Source organism: Heptranchias perlo, chromosome 35 (genome assembly GCF_035084215.1).
Source record: "Heptranchias perlo isolate sHepPer1 chromosome 35, sHepPer1.hap1, whole genome shotgun sequence".
NCBI classification, from domain to species: domain Eukaryota; kingdom Metazoa; phylum Chordata; class Chondrichthyes; order Hexanchiformes; family Hexanchidae; genus Heptranchias; species Heptranchias perlo.
The window spans coordinates 18,494,838-18,510,364 of record NC_090359.1 but is presented as its reverse complement, the minus strand read 5'-3'; the positions used below and the strand labels follow the sequence as shown (position 1 = coordinate 18,510,364).

Sequence of the window (15,527 nt, the reverse complement as noted above, 5' to 3'; positions counted from 1 at the left end):
TTTGACCGAGCGACCATGAAGGAACGGCCGATATTTGTCCAAGTCGGGATGGTGTGTGTGTGTGTGTGAGACTTCGAGCGGTACTTGGGAGGAGATGTTGTTCCCATTGCACCCGCTGCCCTTGTCCTTCTAGGTGGTGGAGGTCGTGGGTTTGGGAGCTGCTGTCGAAGAATCTCATAGTTTCGTAGTAGATACAGCACAGGAGGAGGCCATTCGGCCCGTCGTGCCTGTGCCGGCTCTTTGAAAGAGCTGTCCAATTAGTCCCACTCCCCTGCTCTTTCTCCATCGCCCTGTAAACTTTTTCCCTTCAAGAATTTATCCAATTCCATTTTGAAAGTTACTATTGAATCTGCTTCCACCGCCCTTTCAGGCAGCGCATTCCAGATCAGAACAACTCGCTGGCGTAAAAAAAATGTTTCCTCATGTCGCCTCTGGCTCTTTTGCCGATCACCTTAAATCTGTGTCCTCTGCCTTTGGAAACAGTTTCATGCCGATTGGCAGCGACGGAAACGTCTGACCCGCAGAATGAGGAGCAAGAGCAGCGAGAGTACCCAACAGGGCTCCACCATCTTCTCTTATCGATTGCCTCTTACCTCAAAACACGCATTCTAAAATGTGACCACTCTTTCGATCAACACATTTCTTTTGTCCTCATGATAAGAACATAAGAAATAGGAGCAGGAGTAGGCCAATCGGCCCTTCGAGCCTGCTCCGCCGTTCAATAAGATCATGGCTGATCTGATCCTAACCTCAAATCTAAATTCTCGTCCGATTTTTCCAATGTTTGCTTTTCCTCCCCAGGTTTCTGGATACCTCCTTCCCCACGAGATAGGGGTGCACAGGGAATGTAAACACCAGCCTTACGACACCAGAGGCCAGTTCCTTTTCGCTGGGTGTGTGCATTGAGAGGTATAGGGTATTGGTGAGACCGCACCTGGAATACTGCATACAGTTTTGGTCTCCATACCTAAGAAAAGACATACTTGCTCTCGAGGCAGTACAAAGAAGGTTCACTCGGTTAATCCCGGGGATGAGGGGGTGGACGTATGAGGAGAGGTTGAGTAGATTGGGACTCTACTCATTGGAGTTCAGAAGAATGAGAGGCGATCTTATTGAAACATATAAGATTGTGAAGGGGCTTGATCGGGTGGATGCGGTAAGGATGTTCCCAAGGATGGGTGAAACTAGAACTAGGGGGCATAATCTTAGAATAAGGGGCTGACCTTTCAAAACTGAGATGAGGAGAAACTTCTTCACTCAGAGGGTAGTAGGTCTGTGGAATTTGCTGCCCCAGGAAGCTGTGGAAGCGACATCATTAAATAAATTTAAAACAGAAATAGACAGTTTCCTGGAAGTAAAGGGAATTAGGGGTTACGGGGAGCGGGCAGGAAATTGGACATGAATTTCGATTTGAGGTTAGGATCAGATCAGCCATGATCTTATTGAACGGCGGAGCAGGCTCAAGGGGCCGATTGGCCTACTCCTGCTCCTATTTCTTATGTTCTTATGTTCACACAAACCATACAACGCCAGATGGGAGGGAGTTGCTCCCCTTTGTCAGCTCGACTGATATGTTCGTGCTCTCACCTTTCAATGTAGGTTCAAGTCTCACGACAGGACTTGAGCACCTAATCTACAATAGCTTGGCGTTATATAGCGTCTTTAATATTGTAAAACATCCCCAAGGCACTTGACAGCAGAGTTATCAGACAAAATTTGACACCGAGCCACATAAGGAGATATTTGGACAGGAGCTTGGTCAAAGAGGTAGGTTTTAAGGAGTGTCTTAAAGGAGGAGAGAGAGGCGGAGAGGTTTAGGGAGGGAATTCCAGAGCTTAGGGCCTAGGCAGCTGAAGGCACGGCCGCCAATGGTGGAGCGATGAAAATCAGGGAGTGTGCGACAAGTCAGAATTGGAGGGACGCAGAGATCTCGAAGGGTTGTAGAGCTGGAGGAGGTTACAGCGATAGGGAGGGGGGCGAGGCCACGGAGGGATTTGAAAACAAGGATGAGAAATGAGGCTTCGGCCCTGTCCACCGTTCAAATGTATGTGTGCCATATTAATGACTTGGACTTGGGTGTACAGGGCACAATTTCAAAATTTGCAGATGACACAAAACTTGGAAGGGTAGTGAACAGTGAGGTGGATAGTAATAGACTTATAGGAATATAGGAACAGGAGTAGGCCATTCAGCCCCTCGTGCCTGCTCTGTCATTTGATAAGATCATGGCTGATCTGTGATCTAACTCCAGATACCTGCTTTTGGCCCAGATCCCTTAATACCTTTGGTTGCCAAAAAAGCTATCTATCTCAGATTTAAATTTAGCAATTGAGCTAGTATCAATTGCCGTTTGCGGAAGAGTTCCAAACTTCTACCACCCTTTGTGTGTAGAAATGTTTTCTAATCTCACTCCTGAAAGGTCTGGCTCTAATTTTTAGACTGTGCCCCCTACTCCTAGAATCCCCAACCAGCGGAAATAGTTTCTCTCTATCCACCCTATCTGTTCCCCTTAATATCTTATAAACTTTGATCAGATCACCCCTTAACCTTCGAAACTCTAGAGAATACAACCCCAATTTGTGTAAATTCAGCAGGACATGGACAGGCTGGTGGAATGGGCAGACACATGGCAGATGAAATTTAACACAAAGAAGGGCAAAGTGATAATTTTGGTAGGAAGAATGAGGAGAGGCAATATAAACTAAATGGTACAATTCTAAAGGAGGTGCAGGAACAGAGGGACCTGGGGGTATATGTGCACAAATCTTTGACTGTAGCAGCACAGGTTGAAAAAGCAGTTAAGAAAGCATACAGGATCATGGGCTTTATAAATAGATGCATCGAGTACAAAAGCAAGGAAGTCATGATGAACCTTTATAAAACACTGGTTCGGCCACAACTGGAATATTGTGTCCAGTTCTGGGCACCGCACTTTAGGAAGGATGTGAGGCCTTAGAGAGGGTGCAGAAGAGATTTACTAGAATGGTTCCAGGGATGAGGGACTTCAGTTACGTGGATAGACTGGAGAAGCTGGGGTTGTTCTCTTTCGAGCAGAGAAGGTTGAGAGGAGATTTGATAGAGGTGTTCAAAATCATGAAGAGTTTAGATAAAGTAAATAGAGAGAAACTGTTCCCATTGGCGGAAGGGTCAAGAACCAGAGGACACAGATTTAAGGTGATTGGCAAAAGAACCAAAGGCGACATGAGGAAAAACCTTTTTACGCAGCGAGTTGTGATGATCTGGAATGCGCTGCCTGAAAGGGTGGTGGAAGGAGATTCAATCGTGGCTTTCAAAAAGGAATTGGATAAATACTTGAAGGGAAATAATTTGCAGGGCTACGGGGAAAGAGCGGGGGAGTGGGACTAACTGGATTGCTCTTAAAAAGAGCCAGCATGGACTCGATGGGCTGAATTGCCTCTTTCTGTGCTGTAACCATTCTATGATTCTATGAAAGAGCTCCCACAATGGGAATGAATCATTCCCTTTTACCCACTGTGTACTGTACATGTACAGGAGCTGACACTGAGACACACACGGGCCGTACAGTACCAGACAGGAGTGAATCGTTCCCTTTTACCCACTGTGTACAGTACATGTACAGGAGCTGACACTGAGACACACACGGGCCGTACAGTACCAGACAGGAGTGAATCGTTCCCTTTTACCCACTGTGTACTGTACATATACAGGAGCTGACACTGAGACACACACGGGCCGCACAGTACCAGACAGGAGTCAATCATTCCCTTTTACCCACTGTGTACTGTACATGTACAGGAGCTGACACTGAGACACACACGGGCCGCACAGTACCAGACAGGAGTGAATCATTCCCTTTTACCCACTGTGTACTGTACATGTACAGGAGCTGACACTGAGACACACACGGGCCGTACAGTACCAGACAGGAGTGAATCGTTCCCTTTTACCCACTGTGTACTGTACATGTACAGGAGCTGACACTGAGACACACACAGCCGTACAGTACCAGACAGGAGTGAATCGTTCCCTTTTGCCCGGTACGTACTATGTAAAATTCATGATCCTAGTCAATAATTTTCTACCTGACCAGATGTTTAATAATATTCTATTAAAAAGCCACTCTCACTAACTGAGCCGAGGCCCCGAGTGTCAATTCTGATGGATTGTCCTTGATATGCTGATAAATCTTCTCCCTATTTTAATGACCTCTGTGGATCAACAGTAACCAGCTGCAGCCTGTCCACAATAAGGTGCGATTTATTAAAGGTACAATCACCCTCTGCGCTTTTGGGCAGCACATTGGCAAGTTACTGCCCTAAACTACTGTCAATTATACATATCCTCTTGAAAGAAAGAACAAACTTGCATTTCTATAGCGCCTTTCACGACCTCAGGACGTCCCAAAGCGCTTTACAGCCAATGAAACACTTTTGAAGTCTAGTCACTTGTTGTAATGTAGGAAACGCGGCAGCCAATTTGCGCACAGCAAGATCCCACAAACAGCAATGTGATGTTGACCAGATAATCTTGTTTTTTTAGTGACGTTGCTTGATAGGCCAGGATACCGGGGGGATCTATTCCAATAGCGGCCGTGTGATCTTTTACGTCCACCTGAGAGGGGCAGACGGGGCCTCGGTTTAACGTCTCATCTGAAAGACGGCACCCCCGACAGTGCAGCACTCCCTCAGTACTGGCACTGGGAGTGTCAGCCTGGGATTATGTGCTCTAGTCTCTGGAGTGGGGACCTGAACCCACAAACCTTTTGACGAGATTGCTACCCACTGAGGCACAGCTGACACTAACTACATTGGGTACAACTATATAACTGTTGCTGTACCCAGAGGAAAGCTCGTACTGGGCAGAGCACAGTGACTCCACTGAGGGTTTCATTTTATGCTTTAGACCAACAGGGTGAAGCTTTGGTGCATCCATGTTGGAGATTCAGATGCTAGCTGATATTCCTGCGTTATTATAGAATCACACAGCACAAAAGGAGGCCATTCAACCCATCGAGCATTTGCCGGCTCTTTGAAAGAACTATTCAATTAGTCCCACTCCCCTGCTCTTTCCCCATTGCCCTGCAAATTTTTCCTTTTCAAGTATTTATCCAATTCCCTTTTGAAAGTTACTATTGAATCTGCTTCTCCCACCCTTTCAGATAGCGCATTCCAGATCAGAACAACTCGCTACGTGAAAAAATTCCTCCTCATTTCCCCCCTGGTTCTTTTGCCGATTATTTTAAATCTGTGTCCTCTGGTTACCGACCCTCCTGACAGTGGAAACAGTTTCTCTTTATTTACTTTATCGAAGCCCATCATGATTTTGAACACCTCGATTAGATCTCCCCTTAACCTTCTCTGCTCTAAGGAGAACAACCCCAGCTTCTCCAGCCTCTCCAGGTAACTGAAATCCCTCATCCCTGGTACCATTCTGGTAAATCTCCTCTGCAACCTCTCTAAGGCCTTGACGTCCTTCCTAAAGTGTGGTGCCCAGAATTAGACGCAATGCTCCAATAGATGTACTCCAAAGTCGAGCCATGGCAGTTGAAAATCAAACAACTAACTACATGAGCCCATCGAATTAGCACTGACACTTCCCAAAGCCCCCCTTAATGGTTGGATGGTAATACGTCAGTGCAAGATTGGCCAACATAGGAACAGGAGGAGGCCATTCAGCCCCTTGAGCCTATTCCGCCATTCAATTAGATCATGGCTGATCTGTATCTTAACTCCATCTACCCTCCTTGGTTCCATAACCCTTAATACCCTCACCCAACAAAAATCAATCTCAGTTTTGAAATTATCAATTGTCCCCCAGCCTCAACAGCTTTTTGGGGGAGGGAATTCCAGATTTCCACTCCCCCTTTTGTGTGATGAAGTGTTTCCTGACATCACCCCTGAACGGCCAAGTTCTAATTTTAAGGTTATGCCCCCTTGTTCTGGATTCCCCACCAGAGGAAATAGTTGCTCTCTATCTACCTTATCGAATCCTTTAATCATCTCAAACACCTCAATTAGGTAACAGTTCCCATCAGTTGTGATATCAACACCATTTAGTTTAGCAGCAGTACATACAATCTACAAGAGGCAGCAACTCACCGAGTTTTCTACGACAGCACATCCCAGGCCACGACCTCTCCCAGCCAGGAGGACAAGAGAAGGACAATGTCATGGGAACACAAAGGGGGCCATTTTGACTTGGGACGATAGTTTAAAAAGGGCGATGTCGACTGGACCTCCTGTTAAACACTTCTCCCAGTTATCGTCCCCATTGACTTCAACACAAGTCTTCGAAGGTGGCAGGACAAGTCGAGAAGGCTCTTAAGAAAAGCATAGAGGTCCTGGGCTTTACAATTAGAGTACACAAGCAAGGAAGTTATGCTAAACCTTTATCAATCACTGGTTAGGCCTCAGCTGGAGTATTGAGTCCAATTCTGGGCACCGCACTTTAGGAAGGGTGTCAAGGCCTGAGAGAGGGGGTGCAGAGAAGATTTACTAGAATGGTACCAGGGATGTGGGAATACAGTTATGTGGAGAGACTGGAGAAGCTGGGATTGTTCTCCTTAGAGAAGAGAAGGTTAAGGGGAGATTTGATAGAGGTGTTCATAATTATGAAGGGCTTTTGATAGAGTGGATAGGGAGAAACGGTTTCCGCTGTCAGAAGGGTCGGTAACCAGAGGACACAGATTTAGCATAACTGACAAAAGAACCAGAGGGGGAGATGGGGACAGTTTTTTACGCAGCGAGTTGTTATGATCTGGAACGCACTGCCTGAAAGGGCGGTGGAAGCAGATTCAATTGTAACTTTTAGAAGGGAATTGGATAAATAATTGAAAAGGGAAAATTTGCAGGGCAACAGGGAAAGAGCAGGGGGGAGTGGGACTAATTGCATAGCTCTTTCAAGGAGCCAGCACAGGCACGATGGGCCGAATGGCCTCCCTTTGTGCTGTATGATTACATGTTTCTATGATATCGCCCGCTTTACACTATTTCGCAAAGTCAAAATTACCCCCAATCACTTCAAAGTTCCCCTCCAGGTAATGTGCCATCCTAACTCAGACATCATTGACGTTGGGTCAAAGCCCTACGATTCCCACCCACCTGTGGGAGCACCCCCCTCACCACACGAGGCTGCGACGGTCCATCTCCGCCTTCTCAGGGCAGCCAGGGATGGGCAACACATGTGATCCCTGGCAGCATTTGCCACGTCCTGAAAATGAAGAAACCTTTTGTGTATCACAAACGTCCTGGGGGAATGCAGCGCAAAAATATTTCCAGGCTCTACTCTCCCTCACGCACAGTGAATTAGAGGAACAGTCACTGCTTCGATTAGATCATAATCATCTAATACCTGACAGCCACACTCATTCATACTACAATTCATTTAATGGTTGAGGGACCGTCCACTCCCATCAGCATATCAGAATTGCTCACCGGTGACAGCAATCCACAGGCAGATTTTTTTTCAAAAAATATACTTTATTCATAAAATTTGTAACAATACAGTTGTCGTATCAGATTTCAAACGTACACAATACAGATTATACAATTTGCAAGATACATAAAGCACAGTTCAAATATGATTCCAACAATACAGTTACACATTGTACATAATTACAGTTCATAACACTCTGGGGTGCCTCATTGCATTACACTCAATACAGATTATTGATTACAGATTCATTACAGGTACATTACATCAATTTGAATTTTACATTCTGCCCGAGGGGGTTTTTCCCTGATTGCAGCCCCTCGGTTTACAATGGCGGGAAGGATCTAAACGGTTGCCTTTCCCCACAGAGCCTTTGCGGCGGCCGCACCCATCCTCAGTGCGTCCCTCAGCACGTAGTCCTGGATCTTGGAATGTGCCAGTCTGCAACACTCGGTCGAGGGCAGCTTCTTGCACTGGAAGACCAGCAAGTTTCGGGCAGACCAAAGGGCGTCTTTCACCGAGTTGATGGTCTTCCAGCCGCAGTTGATGTCCGTCTCGGTGTGCGTCCCCGGGAACAGCCCGTAGAGCGCAGAGTCCTGTGTTACGGAACTGCTCGGGACGAACCTGGACAGATACCACTGCATCTCTCTCCAGACCTTCTTTGCAAAGGCACATTCCAGAAGGAGATGGGTGACGGTCTCGTCTCCACCGCAGCCTCCTCTGGGACAGCACGCGGTGGCACTGAGAGTCCGGGAGTGCATGAAGGATCTGACGGGAAGGGCCCTTCTCACCACCAGCCAAGCTAGGTCTTGGTGCTTGTTTGAAAGCTCTGGCGATGAGGCGTTCTGCCAAATGACTTTGACAGTCTGCTCGGGGAACCAACCGACAGGATCCACCATCTCCTTTTCCCGCAGGGTCTCGAGGACGTTACGTGCGGACCACTCACTGATCGCCTTGTGGTCAAAGGTGTTTTTCTGCACGTTTTGTCATGCTCAGCAGTATTGTAACTCATTACGTCCCAGGCTGGGCCTCGACGAGGACAGGTCAGTCGCACATCACAAAGGGCCACTGGTAGCTCATCACTGCTGGCCGAACCTCCCAGAGATCTGTGTACAGCTCAGGGCACCGCACCTTAGAAAGGATATATTGGCCTTGGAAGGAGTGTAGCACAGATTCACATGAATGTTACCAGGGCTCCAAGGGTTAGATTATGAGGAGAGATTACAGAAACTAGGCCTGTATTGCCTGGAATATAGAAGGTTAAGGGGTGATCTGAATGAGGTTTTCGACATTTTGAAAGGAATTGATAGGGTAGATAGACTGAATCTTTTTCCCGCTGGTGGGGGAGTCCAGGATAAGGGGACATAACCTTAAAATCAGAGACAGGCCATTCAGGAGAGAAGTTAAGAAACACTTCTTCACACAAAGGGTGGGAGAAGTGCAGAACTCTCTCCCACCAAAGGCAGTAGATGCTAGCTCAATTAATAATTTTAAAACTGAGATTTTTTTTTTATTCGTTCATGGGATGTGGGCGTCACTGGCGAGGCCGGCATTTATTGCCCATCCCTAATTGCCCTTGAGAAGGTGGTGGTGAGCCGCCTTCTTGAACCGCTGCAGTCCGTGTGGTGAAGGTTCTCCCACAGTGCTGTTAGGAAGGGAGTTCCAGGATTTTGACCCAGCGACGATGAAGGAACGGCCGATATATTTCCAAGTCGGGATGGTGTGTGACTTGGAGGGGAACGTGCAGGTGGTGTTGTTCCCATGTACCTGCTGCCCTTGTCCTTCTAGGTGGTAGAGGTCGCGGGTTTGGGAGGTGCTGTCGAAGAAGCCTTGGCGAGTTGCTGCAGTGTATCCTGTGGATGGTACACACTGCAGCCATGGTGCGCCAGTGGTGAAGGGAGTGAATGTTTAGGGTGGTGGATGGGGTGCCAATCAAGCGGGCTGCTTTGTCCTGGATGGTGTTGAGCTTCTTGAGTGTTGTTGGAGCTGCACTCATCCAGGCAAGTGGAGAGTATTCCATCACACTCCTGACTTGTGCCTTGTAGATGGTGGAAAGGCTTCGATCGATCGATTTTTGCTAGCCACGGATATTAACGGATTTTGGAGCCAAGACGGGTGGATAGAGTCAGGATACGGATCAGTCATGATCTCTTTGAATGGCGGAACAGGCTCGAGGGGCTGAACGGCCTCCTCTTGATCCTATGTTCCTGCACAGTGTACGCTATGGTTGCCAGGACTGGTTGGACATATTCCTGGAGGTTTCAGCACATGATCTCCAATTGCCCCATCCCCCCTCACACTCCCGCCATTGGTCGCCCAACATGTCCATCATCGCGGAGGGCAGCCTCCCCGCGCCAATTGGAAGGCAATCTTAATTACCCGATTGGACGATGCTTGACTGTCGATCAGACAGCCTTTTTATCCCGACTCCGAACAAATGAATGTTCAAAGGAAATGAAAAAATAATCACATACATACAATGCTTTTCAATGTCCCCCCCCTGACTGTTCTGGTGTTGCTCGTAGCAGAGCCCTGGAAATTAATCTTTAATTCCTGGAGGCTCCAGGACAATCCTGGAGGGTTAGCAACACTATGCCTACGTGGCAAGGATTGAAAGCAGGGCAGGCTAGTCAGTAAGCAAGTCTTCGTGGAGATTTGCCCATTCTAACCTGTCAGTTGCTATCAGACTCTCGCTCTCTGTCCAACTGAAGGTGCCCCTGTTTATCTATCTGTTGTCTGTTTGTATCTCTTTCTCTTTAGTGATCACCTTTTGTCCTTCTCTCTCTCTCTCTCTCTCTCTGTCTACCTCTCTTTCTGGTCCACTCTGAATGCCACAGCCCGACTCTCTGTGTTACTGTCTTTTGAGTCTGCCACTAGTAAGATACAGATCAGTAAAGCCGTTCAGTTCAACCTAGCCGTATAGTCCCCACCATCACAGCAACCAGCTATTTGTTAAATGTGTACGAGGTTTTTTCTTCACTGACCCTATCCGGACAGTCATTCCATGTGCTTATCTCCATCTCTGTTGAAGGTGTCAGCCCTGGCTCAGTGGGTCTCACACTCGCCTCTAAGTCAGAAGGTCGTGGGTTCAGAGACTTGAGCACAAAATCTAGGGTGATACTCCCACTGCAGTACCGAGGGGATGCTGCACTGTTGGAGGTGCCGTCTTTTGGAGGAGGCCTTAAAGCCAGGCCCGTGTCTGCTCTCTTAATGGAAGAAGAGCAGGGTAGTTCGTGCTGGGCAAGTATTTATCCCTCAACCAACATCACTAGAACACAGATTATCTGGTCACTATCACTTTACTCTTCGTGGGATCTTGCTGTGCACAAATTGGCTGCTGCAATTCCTACCTCACAACAGTGTCTACACGTCAAAGAAAGAACTTCATTGGTTCTGAAGCACTTTGGGACGTCCTGAGGTCGTGAAAGGTGCTATATAAATGCAAGTTCTTTCTTTCTTTCAAGAGGATATGTATAATTGACAGTAGTTTAGGGCAGTGACTTGCCAATGTGCTGCCCAAAAGCGCAGAGGGTGAGTAATGAATTGTACCTTATCATCGACAGACTGCAGGTTACAGACAGAGTAAAGTTCCCTTTACACCATCCCATCAAACACTCCCAGGGCAGGTACAGCACGGGTTAGATACAGAGTAAAGCTCCCTCTACACTGTCCCATCAAACACTCCCAGGGTCAGGTACAGCACGGGTTAGATACAGAGTAAAGCTCCCTCTACACTGTCCCATCAAAGACTCCCAGGGCAAGTACAGCACGGGTTAGATACAGAGTAAAGCTCCCTCTACACTGTCCCATCAAACACTCCCAGATCAGGTACAGCACGGGTTAGATACAGAGTAAAGCTCCCTCTACACTGTCCCATCAAACACTCCCCGGGCAGGTACAGCACGGGTTAGATACAGAGTAAAGCTCCCTCTACACTATCCCATCAAACACTCCCAGCGCAGGTACAGCACGGGTTAGATACAGAGTAAAGCTCCCTCTACACTGTCCCATCAAACACTCCCAGGGCAGATACAGCACGGGTTAGATACAGAGTAAAGCTCCCTCTACACTGTCCCATCAAACACTCCCAGGGCAGGTACAGCAGGGGTTAGATACAGAGTAAAGCTCCCTCTACACTGTCCCATCAAACACTCCCCGGGCAGGTACAGCACGGGTTAGATACAGAGCAAAGCTCCCTCTACACTGTCCCATCAAACACTCTCAGGGCAGGTACAGCACGGGTTAGATACAGAGTAAAGCTCCCTCTACACTGTCCCATCAAACAGTCCTAGATCAGACACAACATAGGTTCAATGCAGAATCAATTACTGTCAAAGATAACCTCTAACTCTGGTTCATAAATGAATATTGCCCATAATCTCAGTTTGTTAATAAAAATAGCCTGTCTTTGGGTTTATTAGCGAACGAGATTTGATTTAATTTGCTTGTTTACCAAATTTACAACCTGAAAATGTCATTCGTCAACTGTGCATCCGAGCTCTAATTTTAATTACTCGATTTTAATTATGCAGCTGGCACTTGGTGTGATGCCCACGCGGGCACCAGCTGCTGGGTGATTAGCACTGCTCTCACGGGCACCAATATTGAGAACAGCCCTCGTCATCTACCTGTTGCTCAGCACACCAACAATCTGGACTCCAAAGGGATAGGTCAGCTCCCCGAGGCTCAATAACTTGCATTCATATAGCCGCCTATAACGTGGTAAAAACATCCCAAGGTGCTTCACAGGAGCGCAATTAGACTAAATTTGAGGGATTTCCAGAGCTCAGGGCCCAGGCAGCTGAAGGCACAATGGTGGAACAATGAAAATCGGAAATGTGCAAGAGGCCAGAGTTTGGAGGAGTGCAGAGATCTCGGAGGGTCGTAGGGCTGGAGGAGGTTATAGTGGTATAACCCCATGGAACCCCCCTCCCCTCAGCAGTCAAAATAGTTTCTCCCTATCTACCCTATCAAATCCTTTAATCATCTTAAACACCTCAATTAGATCACCACTCAATCTTCTATACTCGAGGGACTACAAGCCAAGTCTGTGCAACCTGGCCTCATAATTTAACCCTTTTAGCCCCAGTGCCATTCTGGTGAATCTGCGTTGCACCCCCTCCAAGTCCAATATATCCTTCCTGAGGTGCGGTGCCCAGAACTGAACGCAGTGCTCCAGATGGGGTCTAACCAGAGCTTTATATAACTGTAGAGTAACATCCACCCCTTTTGTATTCCAGACCTCTTGAGATAAAGGCCAACATTCCATTAACCTTTTTAATAAATTTTGTATCTGCCCACTAGATTTTAGTGATATCTGTAGTCGGACCCCTCAATCTCTCTGCTCCTCCTAGCTTCTCACCATTTAGAAAATCCATAACACAATGGGACATCTCACCGATCAATGGGAAGCGGTTCCATAAACTTTGCTCGTATTCCCTTGGGTATAGAAGATCGAGGGGTGATCTCATCGAGGTATTTAAAATGTTAGAAGGGTTCGATCAGGTAGATCCGGATAAATTATTTCCTCAGGTGGGGGAATCACGAAAGAGGGGACATCACCTCAAAATTAGAGCTCGGCCGTTCAGGAAGCACTTTTTCGCACAGAGTCATACAGCACGGATAGAGGCCCTTCGGCCCATCGTGTCCGCGCCGGCCATCAGCCCTGTCTACTCTAATCCCATATTCCAGCATTTGGTCCGTAGCCTTGTATGCTATGGCATTTCAAGTGCTCATCCAAATGCTTCTTGTTAAATTCTGGCAGTGGTGGGATTCGAACCCACGCCCCCCGAAGAGATTGGAACCTTAATCCAGCACCTTAGACCGCTCGGCCACACTACCATCAGATAGAGGAGTGGAATTCTGGAATTCTCTCCACCAAAAGGGTCAACTGAAGGTTTCACAGACTGAGATTGATAGATTTTGTTCGGTAGGGTGTTATCAAGGGAGAACTGGTGTTGAGTTGCGAATCAGTCATGATCTAATTGAATGACGGAGCAGACTCGAGGGGATGATTGGCCCACTCCTGTTCCTACGATCCTAATCTGTCTGTACACTGATAACTCTCTTCATTATACTTTACAAGCAAAGCAATAAACGTATCCACCTTTTTTCTCACTCACCGTTCTTTCTGTTTAATTACTGCGAACATTGTTGAGTCACTGTTTATCCCTTTGGTCTTCTGTGCTCGTTTCTTCGGGGAACAAAAAAACACACTGGCAAACATGGGGGCCTAAATAAGTGAACACAATCAGAGGAAAAAGGAACAACTCACAAAAATGTAAAAGCAGCTATACGAAAAGAAAATGTGAGGAAATTAATAACTCTACTCATTGGGGTTTTATTCCAGTTCAAACTTCATAACCTGTGTTTAATATTCTATCTCATGGCCTCTTATTCATCCCCCACTCCCTTCGCTCCACCATTGGGCGGCCGTGCCTTCAGCTGCCTAGGCCCGAAGCTCTGGAATTCCCTCCCTAAACCTCTCCGCCTCTCTCTCTCCTCCTTTAAGACGCTCCTTAAAACCTACCTCTTTGACCAAGCTTTTGGTCGCCTGTTCTAATATCTCTTTATGTGGCCCGGAGTCAAATTTTTGTCTGATAATCGCTCCTGTGAAGCGCCTTGGGACATTTACGTGAAAGGCGCTATATAAATGCAAGTTGTTGTTGATACAGTGAGAAACGTCTTTCGAGCTCAATAAAAATGCAAAAGGTTAAATATTGGGGAGATCATTTTTATAATCATTATTGCAACTGTCTTGCTCTGTGTCTATTTATTATTTTAAATATGGATTTTAGGAACATAGGAACAGGAGAAGGCCATTCAGCCCCTTGAGCCTGTTCTGCCATTCTATTATGGCTGATCTGTATCTTAACTCCATCTACCCGCCTTGGTTCCATATCCCCTAATACCCTCACCCAACAAAAATCTATCAATCTCAGTTTTGAGATTTTCAATTGACCCCCAGTCTCAACAGCTTTTTGGGGGAGAGAGTTCCAGATTTCCACTCCCCTTTGTGTGAAGAAGTGCTTCCTGACATCACCCCTGAACGGCCGAGCTCTAATTTTGAACAAGCCCCCCTTGTTCTGGACTCCCCCCCTCCAGAGGAAATAGTTTCTCTCTATCTACCCAACCAAATCTTTGAATCGTCTTAAACACAAGATTTTTGCGGTCTGCAGCTCTTCATTTGGAAGATGTTTTGGGGGTAGTTGTTAAGGAGAAGGTGGAAGGGGTCTTTGGATTCAGGCAGAGGTAACAAGTAAGCAGTAGAGGAAGTTGTGGCTGCAAAGAAAACATGAGCTCGCCTTTAAAAAAAGCTGTAAATATTTCTAAGCATGCCTGGGCCTTTTCAAAGACTGGGGGGCATCAATCTGGCTGGAAAACACTGTGCCCAAGCTCGCTGGCAGACTGCCCAGTGCACCTGGTGGGTGCCCATCAACCTCCTTCGGTAGCCTGGGCCCTCGAAGCCTGCATCTGACTCCTCTGCAGCAGAGCTAGTGTGCGACCTCGCCCTCTGCAAACTGGCACCTGTGGCGTCCTTTACCCCCTGCCCTGGCACCTGCGCCCGGTGAGTCACCACGTGCAGATACCTCCTCTAACCTAGCCTCTAAAGCCCGCCTGGTGCCAGTATCTGAGCGGGCGCTGGCGAGGGTCAGGCCGAGTGACGGTGCATCTTCTGGGAGGCCAGGCTCCCCTTGCTCCACTGGCTGAGGGATGTTGGCATTCTGAGCAGCTGAAATGAAATAGAGGGACAAGGGTTGGCTTCTGGTGTGAAGGGAGAACAGAGGAGTGGATGGGAAGGTACCTGCAGCTTGTCACACAGAGTGTGAGAGGTGAGGGAGAAGTCAGAAGGGACAAAGAGGACCAGGCATGACGCCTCCTCCAGCGTTGCCAATGGCCACAGCCTCCACTCTGCCCCTGCCCACGGTGGCAAGCCCGCTCTCTTTGGGGTTGCGGAGGAGGGTTTGCAGGCGGGCACTTCCTCCTCCGGAGCCAGCCTGTTGTCTGGCGTTGTGTGCCGCCTTCTCCTGCCAGAAAGAAGGGCAGTGCGTTAGTGAGGTGTTTGGGAGCACATGGCGGAATAGCTTGGTAGGCTGCGTGCGAGACGTGAGTAA

At 47.6% G+C, this 15,527-nt stretch overlaps 1 protein-coding gene and 1 non-coding gene across 2 annotated transcripts in view; one reads left to right on the top strand and one right to left on the bottom strand.

Moving 5' to 3' along the window:
* Nucleotides 1–12,106, top strand: part of LOC137302296 (growth hormone secretagogue receptor type 1-like) — a 30,282-nt gene extending 18,176 nt beyond the window's left edge. The window contains exon 4 of the mRNA XM_067971937.1: nucleotides 11,946–12,106. Coding sequence (XP_067828038.1) covers nucleotides 11,946–12,106 — 161 coding nt within the window. The remainder of the gene's footprint in view (nucleotides 1–11,945) is intronic.
* Nucleotides 12,107–13,171: 1,065 nt separating this feature from the next.
* trnal-aag (transfer RNA leucine (anticodon AAG)) lies at nucleotides 13,172–13,254 on the bottom strand. Its single transcript has one exon. It is a non-coding gene; the product is annotated as a tRNA-Leu (tRNA).
* Nucleotides 13,255–15,527: the final 2,273 nt, after the last annotated feature.